The sequence below is a fragment of the Pezoporus wallicus genome, unplaced genomic scaffold, assembly GCF_028554395.1.
Source record: "Pezoporus wallicus isolate ANWC-B61680 ecotype Strahan unplaced genomic scaffold, APGP_CSIRO_Pwel_v1 contig_10514, whole genome shotgun sequence".
Taxonomy (NCBI): Eukaryota; Metazoa; Chordata; class Aves; order Psittaciformes; family Psittacidae; genus Pezoporus; species Pezoporus wallicus.
The window spans coordinates 232,420-252,741 of record NW_026637640.1 but is presented as its reverse complement, the minus strand read 5'-3'; the positions used below and the strand labels follow the sequence as shown (position 1 = coordinate 252,741).

At 45.0% G+C, this 20,322-nt stretch overlaps 1 protein-coding gene across 1 annotated transcript; it reads right to left on the bottom strand.

The window, feature by feature from the left end:
• Positions 1-1,340: 1,340 nt before the first annotated feature.
• LMNB2 (lamin B2) lies at positions 1,341-20,290 on the bottom strand. The gene is made up of 12 exons (XM_057406756.1): positions 19,940-20,290; positions 12,557-12,693; positions 10,451-10,607; positions 9,667-9,792; positions 8,701-8,871; positions 8,183-8,308; positions 7,282-7,502; positions 6,229-6,520; positions 5,622-5,729; positions 4,654-4,773; positions 4,266-4,367; positions 1,341-3,571 (listed from the first exon to the last, which is right to left on the bottom strand). The coding sequence occupies exons 1-12, from the start codon at positions 20,138-20,140 to the stop codon at positions 3,530-3,532; spliced, it is 1,803 nt and encodes a 600-aa protein (XP_057262739.1). The 5' UTR covers positions 20,141-20,290; the 3' UTR covers positions 1,341-3,529.
• Between the last annotated feature and the right edge of the window lie 32 nt (positions 20,291-20,322).

The window sequence follows — 20,322 nt, the reverse complement described above, 5'->3', positions numbered from 1 at the left end:
GCTACAAACTCTGCCAGCCAATTCCCATCCACTGGCAAAACAGCGCTGCAGATGAGCCATCGATGCATCAGTGTAAACTATTGGCTCTGTCAGGGCAAATCTGGAGTAGCAGCAGCCCAAGTAGACACACTGGGAAATGAAGCTACACACAGGAATCACAGCCACATCGTTACTTGGAATTAATCACTGCAACATAACAGGTAAAGTATCATATAGAAGTGAAGGAGAAAGAAGGGAATGAAATGTCAGAGGCTCTCCATAACCATCTGCAGGATGTCACATTCCCAGTGCTTCTGCAGAGGATGAGTTATTCACACACAAGTGTTGTCACACAGTACAAACTCATGATTAGGTGGTGTTTGTTTATCATATTTTTTTATGATTTTATGATCTACACAAGGAAAGGACTGGCTTAACTATTCTGCTGTTATTCCTTCCCCCTCTTAACCACTGAGAATTATTTAGGAATCAGTTTTACTATTCCACCCAGAATAAAGTTTTTCTTGGAACAAGAACATCCATAGGGGTAGTTACACTCAAGTAACTACTCTGGTAAAAGCTTTACTGGTTGATGTCCTTTATCAGACAAGCCTGAAAATACTTTGCCCCCTGACAAGTCAAATCTTTCTCCTTCAAACTCTGCACCAGGTATCAGACACTGGAGAAGAAACGCTGACTATGCTCCAAGTGTGGTTTACACATAGGACTGAAGAAGTAGGGGAAGGGGGCACTTTCATTACCCTGAAAAAAACAAATTCTTGAAAGACAAAAAAGTAATAAAAAAATAAAAAAACAAACCCACAACAAAGCAATGCTTTTCTGTTTGGTAAAGCCAAAAAAACTCCCAGGATGGAGCACCAGCTCCAAAGGGATAGTGCTGTTATACTGAAGCTCAGCGTCAAAAGCAAGAGGAAAGGATGGCACCCAGAGAAGATGCACATGCAACAAAGGAAGTCCATGGAATACAGTAGTTTTTCTATGTCTTGTAATTTACAGCTTGGATCCATGGATCAGATTTCCAGTAGCCTGCAGGCTGTTCCTGAAGGGCACAGTGCCCATCACAAGGTCTGCAAGCACCAGTCCTTAAGGCTGCAACACGACACATTCCCCATACAGTAGCTGTTAAGAAAACTATGGCTCAGGTAGCAAAGAGGTTTTCCCTCGTTGAAGCTGCCTTTCCCAGCCCATTCTTTACAGGAGAAAAGAACAAAAATCACAGGAAAAAATACAAATGAACTACACGCTCACTGCATTAGTATTTAAAGATCACAGAACAGCTTACAGGACAATCTTAAAGCAGAATAAGCAATCTGAAAACTGGCCAACGTGAAAAAAAAACCAAACACATAAACACAGAACTTTATGGCAAAGAAGAAAAAAAAAAAAAGGCAAAAAGCCCTCAACCATCATTTAAAGTATGTTCTAGAAGCTGTGGGTCAGAAAGGGAAATGCTGTCCAGTGGTTGGAAGGTGCATTGCAAAAATGCTTTTACATTGATTGCATTCATTTGTCTAACACCAAATTTAGAAAAGGTAATTGATCACAGTATGTCTGAGAAACATAATTCCACTAAATACATTTGACAGAGACGTGATTTACTACATATTTAACCTTCTACTCAAGCAGAGTGGGAAAATTACATTAGAAAACCAGCCAAGTACATCAATGGAGTTATCCCATTAGCCCAAACAGCCAAACTTTCATAGTGCTTTTCTGTAATGGATTCTCTGATAACGGTTTACAATGTAATTGTAAATAGCCATTAATTTCTGGACTTCAGTCATCCCACTCAAATAGAGAAAGTAGCATCTTTGATTTATTTTTAAATGGCAAAATAAATCCATAAGCTTAACCCCCCCCCCCTTTTGTTCCCACCCTGCTTGCATTACAAAGCCATCAGTCAAAGCCACTAAACTGACTTTCTAGGTTATATCTGTCAGTCACAATAATGTTCAGAGAACATAATGTCCAAAAGCCACCGAAAACATCCAAACCTTGTAGCTTGTTTGATGAATCTAAACTACTTGAAGGACAAGATCAGAGTTCAAGAATGCAGGTAAAAACAGGAATCTATGCTGGCATCAACTGGTATCCAAATTTTGTATCCAAAGCTAATAACTAGTGGAAAAAAAAAAACCACATTTGCTTGTACAGTAGCAAGTACATTCTTTGGAGCAGTCAAGGCCTTTTCCAAGTGCTTAAAGATGTGCTACTGTAGGAATACTAACCCTGATAGGAGTCAAGAGCTTGCAGAGAAGTGCAGCAGAAGAAACCTTAATTCAAAGGGACACTGTCAGACACAGAATGCACCATCCTGAACCAAAAACCATCTGCTACTCACGGAAAGCATTTATTATAAAAAGCATTATTGTCCCTTCACTTCCTGTTAGACTTGACTTTAAGCATTTGAACACCACAAAGCAATGCTAACATCCTAAGCAGCAGTTTCTCTTAGCTTTTTAAAGAGGTTCTTAAACTATGTCTGTAGTATTCTGCAAATGCTGCTCCTTAAGATATCTGACAATGCCCCTTTGACTGTAAGTATGGACAAGCTGCATCCACCTCCGATTAAAAAAAGAGAACATTTATGCAGGATAACCTTTAAAATCACTAATATTTATCATTGCCAAAAGTAAAAACATTTTCAACATCTAAAATGCTCATCATTCTGCTTAATGCTGAATATGTCAAAAGTGTTAAATCATGACGCTTCATGGCGACTGCACATCACAACCTGCAGCCATGATTTAACAAGGTCTCATTGGTGACAATGTCAAAATCCCCCCAAAATAAAACAGTTAAAACTCTGGGTTTGACACTTCCACACCTTAAGGTGTAGTGTATTCAGTAAGCAGAAGCCTTCATTCTCCATCTCCTGAAATAATTATATGGAGCTAAAGGTGTTGACACTCAGACGTTTCTACCAGTGTCAAACCCTGGGGTAGGACAAGATGTTCTGGTCCCAAGTTTCCAGCACAACTTCCCTTTGGTTCCTTCCCTGGAGGAGCACTTTTACATGAACGTTGGGTCTCATTTTCCTAAGCTGGACACTGCTGAGGATACCAGGCAAGATTCCTCCACGATTTAAGCAATGGCAGTAACATTGTGGGAATCTCTCCTGGGGCCCTACAGGTGAACATGCCTTCCTAAACTTCCTTTTGGAGTTTATCCTGGCTATATCTGCAATTATAGATTTACCATACGCTCCAGGAGTCTCAACCCATTTCTGCTGCAGGTTCGTACATAAGACTTTAAACTCTGGATATGGGAAAAAAGCATTCCACTCTAGTGTTTCAACAAAGAGGGAGGAAAAAAAAAATTACTATTAAAAACTCTGGCAGTTTGGTTCAGGAAAAGGGTTTTTTTTTGTGTTTTCTTTTTATAAAAATGTACCAAGAGTAAACTTCAAAGAAATCAGATGATGCATATAAAAATAGTTTTCAGTGGCTCTGGAGGGAAAAAAATTAGCCAAAATAAAAAGAAAGAAATGGGGAAAAGAAGCAAATAGTAGTTTTATTTGTTTCTTTCTTCACATCACAGCACATCCTCTGGAGGTTGTTCTGGGATCGCCCTAAAATAAGACAGAAAAAGCTGAACTCAATTCTTGCTGGCTTTTCATGTTGTAAGCCTGGACTCTGGTTATACTGAAGTAATAGCACAACTTTAGAGAAAGCACCATGTAAATCACAGCCTACTGCCAGGCTTGAGACACTGCTGGTCTCCTTGTGGTTCACTGGTTAATCTCCATCCTTTCAATACTGATACAGATGACAAATGACAGTCAAGATGGCATTAGCTTTACAGCAAACTCAAAGGATGTTTCTGTTGGAAAGAGCTCTGTGCTGCACAACTGCTCTGTACTCTGCCACTGCTGGTCAGGTATTACACAGGCTTATGAATATTATATTTTATATATAATGAATATATAACTACAGCTTATGAAGATGTAAGGTATTATTAAGAAAATCAAGTTCATTTCAGACATGGCAGATATATACTATGAAAAGTAAATCACTAAGCTGAAGCTTGCAGCAACAGGAACTGTACTCTTGTACTGCTCAAGCAGCAACTCCTGGAGCAGTCACACAGGTTATACTCCCTGTACACTGCAACAATGCTGCAAGGCATTCCAAGTTTGTCCTCTGCAAGCATCCATTGGAAGAATGGACCAGACAGCTCGAGTTTAAGAGACCCTGACTAAATCTTACGCCTGATTAATCAAACAAATGAGGCACAAGTTAAATATCTGGTCTGCATCTTGTTACCTGTTGGTTGAAAAGGTCTTCCTCTCCAAACTCTGCTTCATCCTCTTCCTCTTCGTTCTCTCGCACAACTACTGATTTAGTGACACTTCTCACTGCAACTTCCTACACAAAAAGACAGACAAGGAGACAGCAGTAGTCTATAGCTACCTTAAGCTTTTGCTATCCCATCACAGTACAATACCCCTATTAAATTTTGGAGGTTTTAAAGCAACTTGCCCTAGATCTAACACTAAAAACAATTCCAAAAACCAAGGTTATTTCAGTGTTAGAAACTTATTTTGGATGGGGGGGGACCTTAAAAATCAGGATTTTGGCATTGCCATCCCCCCAGCAGTGCCCTCCAAATGAAGGGCTCTCGGAACTAACCCAGCCTCCAGCTTCTTCCTACCTCTCCTTCGGAGTTGACAAGGTACGTGCGGATATTCCCTCCGGTGCCCCAGCTGCCTTGATTCTTCCACACGAGAACAGAAGGGGGGCTATGGGATACTCCTGCATCTGCACCCCAAATCTAGTGAGAAAGACATTCTGTAATTACCTGGAGATGCACCTTTTAGTTTTATATATACACAGAACCCCCTAATTCTCCTACTTTTTCTTTGCATGTTGGTTTTGTTCCTGAATTCCACTGGCAGTTTTACACCACTACTTGTAGTAAGTTATTATTCTGTCTACAACAAAGGGTAACAGTGGCCATAACAACAAACAACTCTCTACTATTGCAATTATCAATTCTTTTCTTAACACACAAATTCATCCTTCCCATCTCAATGAGCCTACTGCATGGAGCCAAGGCAAACTGCAGCTTCTAGTGTAGCAATGCCATCTTTATATGTATCTGAGTAAGATACATATAGAAATAGCTGGAATTGATTCAAAGAAAGTCATCTTTTTTCCTCTGAAATTGCATCTGTTGCAATAACATGCAACATATTATGCAAGTCAAACACACCATCAGAGAAAAGCGGCTGTTCTACTACAGTTAAGGCTGAGAACACCCAGTTGTAACTAAAGTTCACAAGACTGAAGGAAAGCTCTGAAACATTCTATTTCATCAAGAGGTTGAGCAGGGTTCCTGTTCCAAACCTGGGCAAAGGTGTCTGAAAACCAACACCCACCTACCCCCCCCAAACCCACCTTTTTCTTCAACTGTATCTTGTCCCCAAAGTGATTTTAAATAGTGAAATGCTTCACACAGAAATTTCTGTTCTGCATTTTTGTAACTGAAACCCTGCTCCTCTAAGACGAGATCCATGAAACCCCAAGTTTCACATCAAATCAGGCTGCACCAAACGTTTTACAACTGCCACAGTATCGCTAAAAGGAGTACGTGGTTGACACACTGTAAGCAGAACTTACTGTTACAGTCTGCCCAGCTCTGAGGATATACTTAGGAGTAAACTTGTAGGCAATTTCTTCTCCATCTCCAATTTGTCTTTTCAGTCGCCAGTTACCCAAAGACTGATCCTAATGGAGAGAGTCATCAGGTTATTTAGGGTGAGCAAAACCAAGCGAAGAGGCACCACAGCTTTCTCTAGGTCTCTCTATTAAAATGATGTGGATATAAATTTACATGGTTGGTAAACATCTGCATTCTAACTTCAAAGTATTTTTCTATACCCACTCATAGTCTCAAGTGTAAATTCCATCAGGTCATTCAGCAAAATTGAAAAAGACATTTCAGACAAAACCATTCTGCCAGAGCCAGCAAGGCTATTCACATGAGCAAGGTACCAGCACAGGGACATTGGGACATGAACTATGCTCTCTTCTTGCCGCAAACACCACATATACTAGTACATTGTAAGGTTCAACTTGGATTCCTGCCCCTGTTAATGACCACAGGATTCTGCACCTTGGGACACTGCTCCTGCTCTCCAGGTGACTCCACCTACTTGTGCTACAAAAGGCTGTGCCCTTTCAATTCAGCTCCTCCTTGCTCTCCAGGAGTTTTGCTGACACTCACCTTGTCCGAGTTGTTCTTCAGTTGAACATATTTGCCCTCCAGGTCTATCTCTTCTATGCTGATACTTCCTGTAGCTGAAGCTTGCTGGGACATTTGGAAGCTACTGCTGCTGCTACTGCCACTGATACTTCCAGTGCCAATCCCACTGGTTCCACTGCCTGAAAGCTCCTCTGCCTCAAGCCGTTTTCTCTTGCCTCGGGAAGAGCGAACAAGTGAAGTGCTGCTACTGCTGCTGCTGGAGGTAGCCCGAGAGACTGTCACACGGGAGGAGGGACTTGGAGACAGCTTCAACCTTAACACAAGGAAGCAAGAATTTTAATTAACTCAGCCAGGGGACTGCACACCAAGCAGGAATGCCACAATATACTCGGGAACCAGGCTGTAATATGCAAAGCATAAAGGAGCCTCACTGTGTGTGTCAGGAGGGCTGAATATAAGGAGCAGGGTAAGGGCAGGATGCGGTAATCCATCCCTGAGAAATTGCCTGGTAGCATGATAATGTGACGTGGAAAGCAGTGCTAATGAGAGCAGGACAGACTGCTTAACCCTTCCCTCCAGTATATTCACTACAAAACACAATGTTCTTGGGTCACATGATTTTAAAACTTAGAAGTATAAGCACTTGAATAAAGAGAAGATGAATGTCTGCTCTGCTTTTGAGAGAGCTGGCCTGGTTCAGCCTGGAGAAGAGAAGGCTCCTAAAGGGGAGACCTTAGAGCAGCTCCAGTGCCTAAAGGGGCTGCAAGAAACCTGGAGGGGGACTTTGGACAAGGACCTGTACGAACAGGACAAGGAGGAATGGCTTTAACCTAACATCCAACCTAAACCATCCTGTGCTTCTGTGAATGTCAAGCATGGAATGATATATTGCACTGTACTCTGAGACCATTATAAAAACCAAAATACAGTGTTCAGAGAACACCTACATGTGTTTTATGTAAGTCTGCCATACAACACATTGTAGTGTGAAGCCAGTATGACTTTAGCGAAACCGAAAACATAAGAAGTGCAAGTAACTCCCGTGAGTCCTAAGAACATGGAATCTGTACATACCTTTCCTCTTCTCCTTCCAGGAGCTTGCGGTAAGCACTGATCTCCATGTCCAGTGCTAATTTAACATCAAGCAGCTCCTGGTACTCTGTGAGCTGCTGCTGCATCTGGTCCCTCATGTCTGTCATTTCCCTCTCCTTTGCATCTAGCATCTTCCTAAACTTCTCCCGCTCACCAGCCATCATTTCCTCCAGCTCACGAATACGATCTTCTGCTGCACTGGCCTGGGAAGACAGCAAAGGAAAACCCACTTGGTATCTGTGTGGGCACAGGGAACATGGTAAAAATTCAACTCCCTCCCAAAGGAACATAAAATGAGACCCCACTTGCAGCACTGTGTGCAGTTCTGGTGCCCTCAAGGTAAGGACATGGAGCTGTTGGAGCAAGTCCAGAGGCCACGAGGATGATTAGGGGGCTGGAGCACCTCCCGTATGAATATAGGCTAAGAAAGCTGGAGCTGCTCAGCCTGGAGAAGAGAAGCTGCACGGAGAGGTCAGAGCAGCTTCCAGTGTCTGAAGGGGGGTACAAGGATGCTGGAGAGGGGCCCTTCATCAGGGACTGTAGCAACAGGAAAAGGGGCAATGGGTTTCAACTGAAACAGGGGAAGTTCAGGTTGGATATAAGGAAGAAGTTCTTCTCTGTGACGGTGGTGAGACACTGGCACAGGGTGCCCAAAGAAGTGATAAATGCTCCATCCCTGGCAGTGTTCAAGGCCAGGTTGGACAGAGCCTTGGGCAATCTGGTCTAGTGTGAGGCAGGGGGTTGGAAGTGGATGATCTTAAGGTCCTTTCCAACACAAATCATTTTTCTCCATAAAATTCAGGAAGTATTAAGGGATGGAAGTTCATATATCCAAACAACACTGTGCTCTGTAATAGAGGAGAAAGCAATTTCAGACCCTTACCTGTTTCTGAAGGCCAGAAAGCTGGTAGCTGAGAGTTTCTATTCTCATGCGAGCCTCCTTCAACTCCTCTCGAGCTGCACCAGCAGCTTTGTCATTTTGGTCAGAGGACAGTTTGGCATTCTCCAGCTGGAAGGCAAGGTTTAGACAAGTCACTTGCACTGATTTAGATAACCTGCAAATATCCTTTTGGAGGAAGAACTGGACTACTGACATCAAAAGCCCTTAGAGCAGGAAACATTGTCACATTGGTCATTGCATGACATCGACTATTCCTACTGAGTCCTCTGCAGTGACCATGCTTTGTCTCACAACGAGGCCTTTCTTGGCTAAAGCTATTCCTGGCTATTTACCCCCCTTGAAAATGCATCTGTGCACAAGCACCAGAGGAGGCATTAGAACAATGGGACAAAACTTCTTCCAATTATAATTACTTGTCTCCTTAAAGACAGTAGGGCTGATAGAAACCATTTTATCTCAGCAAGTGGACATCCTGTCAGACTGCAGGTAGCAGGAGTTACCTTGGCCTGATAGGTCTGCTCAAGCTCCATTTTGTACAGTTTGACTTGTTCATCATGTTGATTTCGCAGATCCTCCAGGGCCTGAGTCATTTTGGATTCATACTCCTGTTGGCGACTCGTGTCCACCTCAACTAAGCGATGTTCATGACGTTTTCTTGTCTCTCTTATTTCCTACACACACAAGGGGGACAAATTACCACATGAGGGTAAACCAGTACAAGCAATTCCATTCAGACAACAATTAACTATTTCACTCCTAATTAGTACATAGGAACTACAGTACTAAAAGCATTTAAGCCTAAGCATTGCTCCACGTACTAACAGATGCAAATTACAGTTCTCATTTAGCAGGATCTAATTCTTAAGGGATCTACAGAAGTTAAAACAGGGGGAAGATGGGGAGAAGAGAACATGATTTTTTACATAGCAAAGAGATCCCATCTGCTGCATTACAAACCCTTTCCTTCTCTATATACATCCCTACAGTACAATAGCAGTCTACAAGGAGTCAGATAAAAGTTAACCCCTTTTGTGACCATTACACATATTGAGTGTGAATATAGCAAAACATCTGCATTTTATTACAGAGAAAAATCTGCATCTTCAAGTTTCACTTTTAAGCACATGCAGATCTCCTGTCTCATTCTATATACTGGATGACCTCTACTCATTAGAGCTGGTGCAAGTAAGGAGGTCCAGAGAGAGGGAACAAGACATTCCCTTTCCCACAGTAGTCAGCTGCTATGTAAGCTCACATGCCCATAGACAATACCCCTGTCACTCAACTCCGCCACTGATTTACTGTCTAACTCTGGCAAAACCTTTGACTATTTTATTACTCCATCTATTCCTAGCAAGGGTAATACTGATTTTCCCTACCTGGACTAGTTGGTAACTGCTTACAGTCAGTTTGAGTAAAAGCTGCCTAAACTTCAGACTATGATAACTTTATTAGGTTGACAATACCTCCTCAAACACATTCTTCCTGAAATCCAGATCCTCTTGCAAGCTCTGGCACCGATTCTCCAGGTCCACACGCATGAGGGTCTCCTTCTCCAACTGCTTCTTAGCCACAGCGTGACCATCTTCAGCCTAGGCAACAGTTTTAAAGGTAAGGATCTAATTTTGTCTGGACCCCTGTTCTTGATCCATAATTCCCTTATGGTCTTCATCTGCCATCTCTAGACCAATTATTCACACATCTAATGACAAGCCATTTAAAGGAAACAAAAAGCCCAACGACAAAACCTCAAACAAAACAAAACCCACCACAACAAAAGAAAGTGTGTGCAGGCTTATGAATATTTAAGCAAGCTTTTGTGTTTGTAGACTGGTTATTTAAAACATAGGATTATTTCAATACAGGATGGTAATGGAGCTGAGGAATATTAATTCCTCAAGCACAATACATTCTGCATGTTCTTCTTGCTAGCATTGCTCTACTGGGTACTCTAACCTAAGTTTGAATTATGCAGGACATTACTAAGGACAACATTTAGTATCTGATACCTCATGACTATACAAACACGTACCAGAAAGTTTTAAATAAAAGCTTTTGACTAGTAACATTTCTAAACCATGATGTTGCTGTGGCTATTTTAGACATTTCTTACTATTTAGTTTTATATTCAAGAGGAGCAAGCAAAGGTTCACCAGTAAGAGAGACGGATCTACTATGTTCAGATTATAAATTAACTGCAAAGAACACCACGTGTGACAATACTGAGTCTGGAAGCAGTCACAGCCATACCTTAGCAAGCTGGGCTCTCAAATCAGCCACCTCTGCCTCCAGACTGCGTTTCTCATTCAGGACAGTGTTGAGTTCTGCTTCACTTCTATGGAACAGCACTTCAAGATCCTTAATGCGACCCTGAGCCACAGACAAATCTGCATCTTTCTTCTTGTAGCTAAAAACGAAAGTTCATTACATTTATTAAGTGGGTGCACACGTCTGGCGCATGTCCTGGTTAATACTACAGGTATTTGGTTATGATACACATTTGATTAGGATAAGTATACCACTACATGGCTGCTACAGTAACCTGCAAATGCAGCTAATGAAAGCAATAGTAAATGCCTCTTAAAACTCACAGCTAGTACCAGTGTGTTGTAATTGCATTGCCTAGTAAAGAATGTCATGGGCAGGCAAGAATAAAACAAGAAGGCAACTCTGCCAGCTAAAAGATGACAATAATGCAGCTTCACACACAAGGTGTGGAGTATTTTGCCATCTCAGTGCTTCACAGCACATTTAATTGCTGACATCTATCATTTTGGACTACAGCCCAAGAAGCAGAGCACATGCATCTCCTTAGAGGCACATGAGCATTCCCAGTGTTTTGTACTTGATGTGGCCAAGTCCATTCCTCAAGATGTATTCCCACCTGAAGTAGTAAAGTAATTCACTCTGGAAATGTGGTCATAGGAATAAACCAGTATTTCTCAGCAGTATTCATTACGAGCAAAGCAGTTCTGGTCACTTTGAATATGATTATTTGAGCTGTTAGGTCCAACTCACAGACACTATCAAGGTCATCTTCCTCCTGCCCACCAATTACTTGTCTGCCTTTTCCTCTAACATACTGACTTTCTGCAGCTTCTCTGAGTGTATGTCATTATGTTATTAAAAACATAGGGTTTTCTGTGAAGCACTATGTCCTTGCTGCAGTTTAAGCTCACTTTAATCTCCCACCAAGAACACAGGGAATGGCTTCTTGCCTTTTCCTCTTAAACCATCTTAAAATTCATCTTCCTTGGTGCAATCTCTGAATTTGTTTTTCATTTCCCTATAACCAATTCTTTTAATCATTAGTCCAATCTGTTTGTGTGAATTCTGTTCTGCAACATATGTGCAGTGTCTTCAAGCTCAGCAGCTTGCAGGAAATATATAGACAAAACACAACTTCTACTTAAAAACAGCTATTCAGCAGCAATCAGAAAGGCTTTAAAACAGACTCCCCAGACACAGGACCCTGCATCACATGTGTTATGCAGTAAAACAACTCACTGTAAATGCGTTGCAGACAATCAGATCTGGAATCATAGTATATAATCATAGACCAGTCTATGATTATATGATTCCTTTTATAACTACTTAGATGCAAATGAAGGGAGATGGGTGACTTACAGTAGGACTACTGGATTAAAACCGATTTTATATCCATATATTAATTTTAAAAATGAAGTTTCAACTGCTGACCAGGATTTGGTTATGAAAACTCCCTGGTGGGAATGGAAATGATGGATTGCAGTTGGCTTCAGAGCCAGTTTATCAGGCCAATTCTCTGTGATTCAGACTGAACAGCAGGTTTTTAAAGTACAGTTGATACAAGATCTTCTTGCAGCACACTTGCGTTTTAGCTTCATGTGTTTTTAAGGCAACACTGCTTCCGTATTCCCGAATTCCTTAAGGCCACCCTTTTCCTTCATTTCTGCTATGAGTCAGAGCACTGAAGCAGATTATGAAACTGATAACCTTTAAAAGTGAACCTTCCTTGGATGGGTCAGTTTTAACTTAGTTTCTCAACCTGGTTTACTAAGCAGCTTCCATTGTGCATGGTCACATAACCAGAGACACAGGAGGACAGAAACAGGCACAACTAATCTTTTCTGCCTCTAGATGTCTGAACTGCCCAACTCAGAGTATACTGGTTTTGTTTCTACAAATACATTTGTGAATATACTGGTCAGATGATCTGCCCTGATGAGCTGTACCAACAAGCCTCTATCTTCTCACTGATCTGCAATGCATCCAAAAGGCATTAGGAAGACCCAATAGTATCACTCCTACTGCAAAAACTGCCCGTTCCAATGCAAAAAATCATCATCATCTTGCATCATGGAAGATTTTCCTTACTTTTTATTGAACTCCTCAAGTTCTGCTCTCAGTTTTCCTATTTCAATCTGTAGTCTGGCCCTCTCTTTGGCAGTTTCATCCAGAACTCTTCGAGCATCAGCCAGTTCAGATTCATAGAGACTCTTGATTCCACTCACCTAAGGGGAAGAAAGTATTCAGATATGAGAACAACTCAAAGATTAACAGTCCAAGAAGGGACCTTAAAGCAGTTCCAACCCCCTGCCACAGGCAGGGACCCCTTCCATAGAGCAGCTTGCTCCAAGCCCCTGTGTCCAACCTGGCCTTGAACACTGCCAGGGATGGGGCAGCCACAGCTTCTCTGGGCACCCTGTGCCAGCGTCTCAGCACCCTCACAGGGAAGAGCTTCTGCCTCAGAGCTCATCTCAGTCTCCCCTCTGGCAGGTTCAAGCCATTCCCCTTGGCCTGTCCCTACAGGCCCTTGGCCAAAGCCCCTCTCCACGTTTCCTGCAGCCCCTTCAGGCACTGGAGCTGCTCTCAGGTCTCCCCTTCAGGAGCCTTCTCTTCTCCAGGCTGACCCATCCCAGCTCTCTCAGCCTGGCTCCAGAGCAGAGCTGCTCCAGCCCTCGCAGCATCTCCCTGGCCTCTGGACTCGCTCCAACAGCTCCATGCCCCCCCTTGTGGTGTTGCCCCAGAGCTGGATGAGGACTGCAAGGGGGGGTCTGCCCAGAGCACAGCAGAGGGGGAGAATCCCCTGCCTTGACCTGCTGCTCATGCTCTGGGGGTGCAGCCAAGCACACGGGGGTGTCTGGGCTGCTCCATGCTATTGATTCTATGAAAGGACACCAGGACAACTATCACTAATGTTAAATTCAGAAAACAGAGCAATCAGGGAGTGAGAAGAGCCAAAAGCTGAATGCACCATCTTTAGGAAGAGCAATTTCATTACAAAGCATAAAACACAGGAACAACAAAGCAAACTGTGCTATTCCTTGGAGTGCCTATTCCAACATCACAGTGGCTCCAATGCCAGACTCAACCATCTGGTCTTCAAAAAGACTGATGAAAAGCAGTCGGGATATAATGAAAGCTCCTGATATAGACTATAGTCTCCTAAAGCTTCTGAAATTAACTAAAATACAACAGTGTAAGGGTTGATAAGCCTTGGTTTATGAGCAAACCACACACCAGATCTGATTTGGCTGTCTACCCATGCAAACTTACTACCTTCTTTTTAAAGAATTAATTCTTTCAATCTTTATTCTACTTAAGCTTGGGGTTTTTTTTACTCCATAGCTGATAGTCAGAGGTTGTCAATGGCACAAGCCAACTCTACTCCATATTACCAGTTACAAGATAAAGAAATTCCTACAAAGAGGTGTACCATGACTATGCTGAACTCTTTCATACAGCGCCAAAACAATGGTATTCTGAACAGAGAATAAACATTTCATGCAACTCCTGTGTAGAGAGAATGTCATTAGCTGGAGCTGAAAATTGCCTGACAAAAGCTGTTTCAGAACCTGTTGGTAGAAAGAGAACCAGGGACTGTGCTTCTTAATTAGAAAGAACTGATTCATTCATGGCATAACCAGTGTGGTAGCTTGGTATGGATTTCATTCATGTTAACCACATCTCTGCTCTTATTCCAGTAACAAACATTAGAAGGAAACACAAAGCTCCAATTCCAAAGTCAAAGTGTTAGTCAAAAAGCCACTTTCACTGGCATTTTAAGGTAAAGCATTGAACAGCCAGAAATAACTGAGAGGTAAGGACACAGTGCAACTTCCAGCAGAGGCAGCAGACAGCAATGAGCAGGAACACCTTCAACCACTGAAAAGAGGAAAAAAAGCAAGAAAAACCCGCTAAAACCTTGCCAGAACTCTGACAATAGGATGCAAAGAGAATATGGATTTATGATAACACCAAGGAAAGTTCTAGATTATCAAATTGAACAGGAGAACACTTCAAGATGGGTTTATTCCTTGTGCCAGGCTTTCACTCAGGTGGCAGGGGTCTGGAATTCCTGAAGACTGGTCTGATAAGAAGACAATGAGTACATGAGCCTTCCTTATGTCTGAGTTTAGTCTGGACCTCCTTGCTCATCCATATGGCCTCCTGCCACCTTTGCTCCACTTCCTGATTGTTGGGATGGACCACTCTTGAGCCTGGAGGAGGTCATCCTTGAATATCAACCCAGCTTTGACGGACCCCCTTTGCTCTCTAGGGCATGGGATTCTACCAAGCAGAGGCCTGAAGTGGCTGAAGCCTACTCTCCTTGTATCCAGAGCTGTGGTCCTGCTTTTTGTGCTGCTTCATCCTCTACAGATCCCAAACTTGACCACATCATGGTCACTGCCCTTCCTCATTTATTAAATATTAGGTAGCACAAAATACCTAGCAGAGCACAAAAACTAGGGCATGTGAGGCTTCTCCCAGCTGACTTGAGGCGGCCTCATTTACCTCTTCTTGATCAGGTCAGTAGCAGACGCAGTTCACAACATCACCCCGTCTTGGTCAGAATTAGTAGGCAGACCAACAGGTTCCCAGCTAGCTCTTAACCTGTCTTCAGGCAGAGCTCTCAGCATTCCCACTGTTCTCCCTCCCCACCTTCCTGAAAAGCCTGTATCCATCCATCCCAGCACTCTAGTTGTGTGAGCTATCCCTGATCCCAATGAGACCACAGAGGTGTAACTGCCCACAGACTGCTTGCTCCTTGTCTGCTCCCCACGCTACACACACTGGTTTTTCAGAGAAGCACCCAAGTGATGACTCCCCACGCAGGGCAGTAGAGCTTTCCCCACAAGACTGTCCCATAGGCACTTCCTTCTTCATGCGCCCATGCTTGGGGTGTTCCCATTCCATCCTTTTTCTGTTGCTTTCTCCTCTGCTTGCACAACCCCAGGCCTTTTTTGCTTGCTTTCCCCATCCACCACTTCCTCACCTGAGAGGAATCTCTCCCTACCCCATCATTCCCATATAAAGTTCTTCTTAGCAGGCTGACCAGCCTTGCTGGCAAGGAAAAGTTTGCCTACTTAGTCAGGTGGATCCCCTCTCTTTGAAGCAGTCATCAATCCTGAAAGACAGTTCTGTGGCGGTAAAAACCAAACTCCTGTTGTCACCAGCAGTGGCACAACCCAGTGTCACTCTGCAGGATCTGCTCAGCCATCACAGAATCACAGCCTGGCTTGGGTTGGAAGGCACCTTAGAGCCCATACACTTCCAACCCCCTGACACAGGCAAGGACACCTGCCACTAGAGCAGCTTGCTCCAAGCCCTGTCCTTCTCTTCCTGCAACTCCTCCTGTACAGAGGCCAAGTTGAGCATCCTACAAGTTGCACTCTGAAGGTGCTCCCATGTTTTTTCCCCTCTTTTGCCAAGGAAAGAACCTCTAAGTCTGTAATTGGGCCACACACAAAACAAGAAACTAGAGCATATAGAGAACAAGGAACTAGAGATGCTTCCACAGACCAGTCTGAAAGGCTGATGCTCCTCAACCGATCAACCTGTGCTGGGAGCACTCTGAGCTCCCTGTGCAGCAGTTCAAGGATAGACACAAGAACACAGACTCTCCCATGGCAGTATCTTGAGAGAAGCTGCAAGGCTTCTCAATGAAAACACAGGAAACACGCCAAGAAGGCAATGAATGTGCTAGGCAAGAAGCCCCATCCAACTCCAAGTGAGTCCAGAGAAATTTAGTAATAAAACATTAATCTCACTAACATGCATTTACATGCTAAACATAAGTGTATTCCCACCATGTGTGGCTCAATATGTTCTTACTCACCCGATTCTGGACTGACAAAGGGCTGCCAGTCAGCTACAGCTCAGACTCACCCGGAATATGAGTCAAGTTCTCAAGAACAATGATGATGTGTGTTGTGGACCACCACCATCACCTCCCAGATGATGTCTGCAGTGCCCTAAGACCATTTAGCCCCACATCTTGGAGGCTACAGCTCCTGAATGCGCATCCACGGCAGCATCTGAACATGTATTTTGCAGGTGGCAACACCACACCTACTACATCTCTGCTCCTCCTTTCTGTGGGTGAGAACAGTGGGATATCTCTCCCATGCCCATCATGGAGGGCTGCAATCGTAAGCATTGCAGGGGAGGAGAAGGACTTGGTAGAAAGGGAACTGAGGAGAGCTCTAGGAGCTTTTTCCTCTCAGCCCTTCCAGCATTTCCTCCTCCCAGCCTCACAAATGAGGTCATTGTAACAGTAACCCCAGCACAGTGAGAAGTGCATCAGTCATATACTAGGCAAGGTAGAAAAGCAAGGGGATGAGCTAAAGTTCTCTTGACATAGACTAAGCTAAGGGGATTCATGCAAGAGAGCAAACAAGAAATCAGCATAACCACAGGTTCGTCCAGACACACAAAGTACTCTTTGCATTTGTCTGAGAACCTACTGTTATATATTTGTAGCTCTCTAGAGGCCTACTGCACACAAGTAGAGATAGAACAGCATTGGACAGTTAGGAAAAGCAGGAAAAGGGGCTATAATTAGTAGAGGACTAAAGATGAATCAACTTCTGTAAAGTTTCTTTTCTTTGCTGTTAAGAGGTGGCAGCTTTGTGTTCCTCAAGAAGAGCCATGAGGCAGCTGTGGTCTGTAGGACTAAGGAGATTGCCCAACAGAGGGGAAAGTGGCTGCTTCCTTTTACCTTCTGCAGACTGGTGACTAAAACAAGGAGGAAAAAGAACATTCCAAGCAGCTGATGATTAAAGAGCCTGGCACAACACTGACTATGGTCCTTGCCCAAACAGCACCAAGCAGGACTTCACTCATCTCAAAGACATTCCCCTAAACCAGAGCTTTGAGAACAAGCTCAGAAATGCCACCCCTTTGTTCCCATGCATGCAGGGGTGGGGACGAGCATGTCAGAAATGATCCCATCCCAGCCCCTTTCTCAGACATGGTTACTGTGGGATACTGGAGTTACAAGCAATGGACAAACATCTTATGATACCATGCTCTTGTCTACCGTTGGTCATAGCAATCCTCAGCCTCCCGTTTGCTTTGGACTATAGATCCACCACCTGCACTCAAGGCAGAAGGCTCAGGTGTCAACATAGAGCCCACTGGTGAGCAGTCACTCCTGTTTGCCACCCCGCAACATGCATCATTCCATCTACCAGAGTAGCAGATGATGGTCCCTGCCACTACTAGAGCAAAGCTGAAAGTATAACAATATTTAAACAACTAAAACAGATAAAATAGAAAAAAAATCAGAACAAAATTTACACACAGCTGAGGACAAGGGGGAATTTAATGAAAATACTCTATTTCAAATATGTTGAATAATATAAAGGTGTATATATATAATGATGCAGCTAGAACAGTGCCACCACCACAGGACTACACTTAACTGTGCTTCTACACAGAGTTGCTTTGGGATGTGTTTATTTTTTTGGGGTTTTTTTGTTTGGTTGGGGGGTGGTTTTGATTAATATCTTACTTCATGCTAAGCCTAATCACTTTATACACGTGATTTCCAATAAACTGTACCAAGTATACCAAGAAAACTGAACTGTCAGCAGAAAATCCAGTTTACTAGATAGGTCCTGAAAGTGAAAGGAAAGGATTCCTCTACTCCAGTAAACCCCAAATCTGACAGTTTTACTGCTCTCACAGTCATAAACCACCATCCACCAGCCTGCACAGGGAAAAAGGAAAACCAAAGGGCAAAGCAAGCAAAGGATTGCTATCAAAATCATCAAGTTTAATTTCTGATTACTACATCCAGAATTGTTAACACAGAGAACTGCCATTAGGAGTTGGTTTATGCCTGTATTAAAAGTCAAATGAGATTGTATCTATGTTGTCTGCTTGTCCTGTTGTTACTCATTACATGTGTGCTGTCAATGCCTCCTGCATTTAAAATGCAGTAAAACTCATTCCCGCCTCCAGCAATCTACGACTTAAAAGCTCCCTGAATCAGAGGTGGTTATTTTGTTTATAGCACGATTTCACATAGGATAAGTGATGCAGCCATGCTTTATGGTTAGCAATATCTAGTTATCTCGAAAACATGGGAGTTATAATCTATCATTAAATGGTACCAAGGGACTTCAAAGGAACTTCAGTCCTAGGTGCACAGTCTGCAGGTAGGGCAACTATTCCCACAACAAGACACTATCATATCCAATCTGCTTAAACAAAATGAATTCAAAGCCTCCTCCCAGCCCAAGCAGCATCAAATCAGACCCTTAAAGGGGGGAGGAAAAAGAAAAAGGGAGGAAAAAATAAAAGCCTACACAGTGGCACAGCACAAGCTGCAGTAAAGGCTGCTATCTACAGGCTTCCCACTGAAGTTTAACTTCATCTCAGAGGTGGGCCACCTCACCTTGCAGATTACCTCCACCACATGATGTAGAGGGGGTTTGGACTGGTACAGGATGGGTGGGAGTGCCCCCAGCTGTGTCACTGACCACATCCTTCCTCTATACGGGAAGGAGAGTCCTGGGGGAAAGCCGATACAACAGAAGAGGGAAAAGCAAAATATGGCTTAGGGAAAAGGATGTGCCGAGTTTTGCCTCCAAGATCACGGGAGTAGCTCATAGAACCACAGAACGGCTTGGGTTGGAAGGGACCTCAAAGCTCATTCGGTTCCAGCCCTCTGCCACAGGCAGGGACACCGTCCACTCGATGATTCACACACCAAGGATTTCATTCCCACATTTCCTCTGCTGAGAAGCAAGTTTTTCATCGCATCCCATACGAGACGCGGCCATCAGCACACGGACCCTAAAGGGAAAGTTAACGCTCCGCTTGCTATACAACTCGCACAGAACACGCGTGCTCGGCACGGGGTACCGCACACCCAGCAGCCCGCATGGGGAACACACTACAAACTACAGCAAAGAACCACCCCGCGGCCGCTGAGACCCGCACGCAGCCCCGGCGGACCGCGAGAACCGTGCTCGGTGCAGCGGGCCCTCCCTGGCCCAAACGCGACGAGCACCGCGCTGCTTCGACCACCGCCGGTCGCCGGCCCGCTCCCGACACCGGGCCCCTTCCAGGTGCCGGCCCTAAGCCGCCTCCAAGGTGTCACTGCGCGGCCGCCGAGCCCCTGACAGCCCCCGAGGGGCCGCACAGGCAGGAGCCGGATCTCCACACGCACTCCCGCCGCCCTCCGCGCTCTCCGCTCGGCCCGGCCCGGCCCCCGCAGCTTTCGCCCTCGGCGCCGAGCCCATGGGCTGGGGTCGGCCGGAACCCGCTTCCCGCCGGGGCGAGGCGGGACGCGAATGGCGCCGCCAAGCCCGCGGCCGCACGGAGCCGCCACAGCGCGCCCCGAGCCGGGCGGGCGGGAAGGGCTCGGCCGAGCCGCTGGGCCGCGGACCCCCGTTGCGGGACGGAGCGGGGAAAACGGCTCCAACGGGCCGCTGGTGGCCGGAGCCGCGGGCCCGCAGGCCGTACCTCCCGTGTGGTGACCTCCTCCTTCTCCGAGATCTTCACCAGCAGCCGGTCGTTCTCCAGCTCCAGCGCCCGCACCCGGTCGATGTAAACGGCCAGGCGGTCATTCAGCTGCCGCAGCTCCTCCTTCTCCTGCAGGCGGGAGATGCGGGTCGGTGACAGCGGGGTCCCGCCGGGGGTGCCGCGGCTCGGGGTGCCTGACATGGCGCTCAGCTCGCGGGCGGGCGGGCAGCGCGCTCATTCAATCCAGCCGCACCGGGGGAGGAGGAGGCAGCGGCAAGATGGCGGACATCGCCTCCCCCCGCCGCGCGGCGGCATGGGAGATGAAGTACTGGGGCCAAGATGGCCGCGCCCCAGGGAGCGCCGGGAGGAGTAGGCTCGGCCGC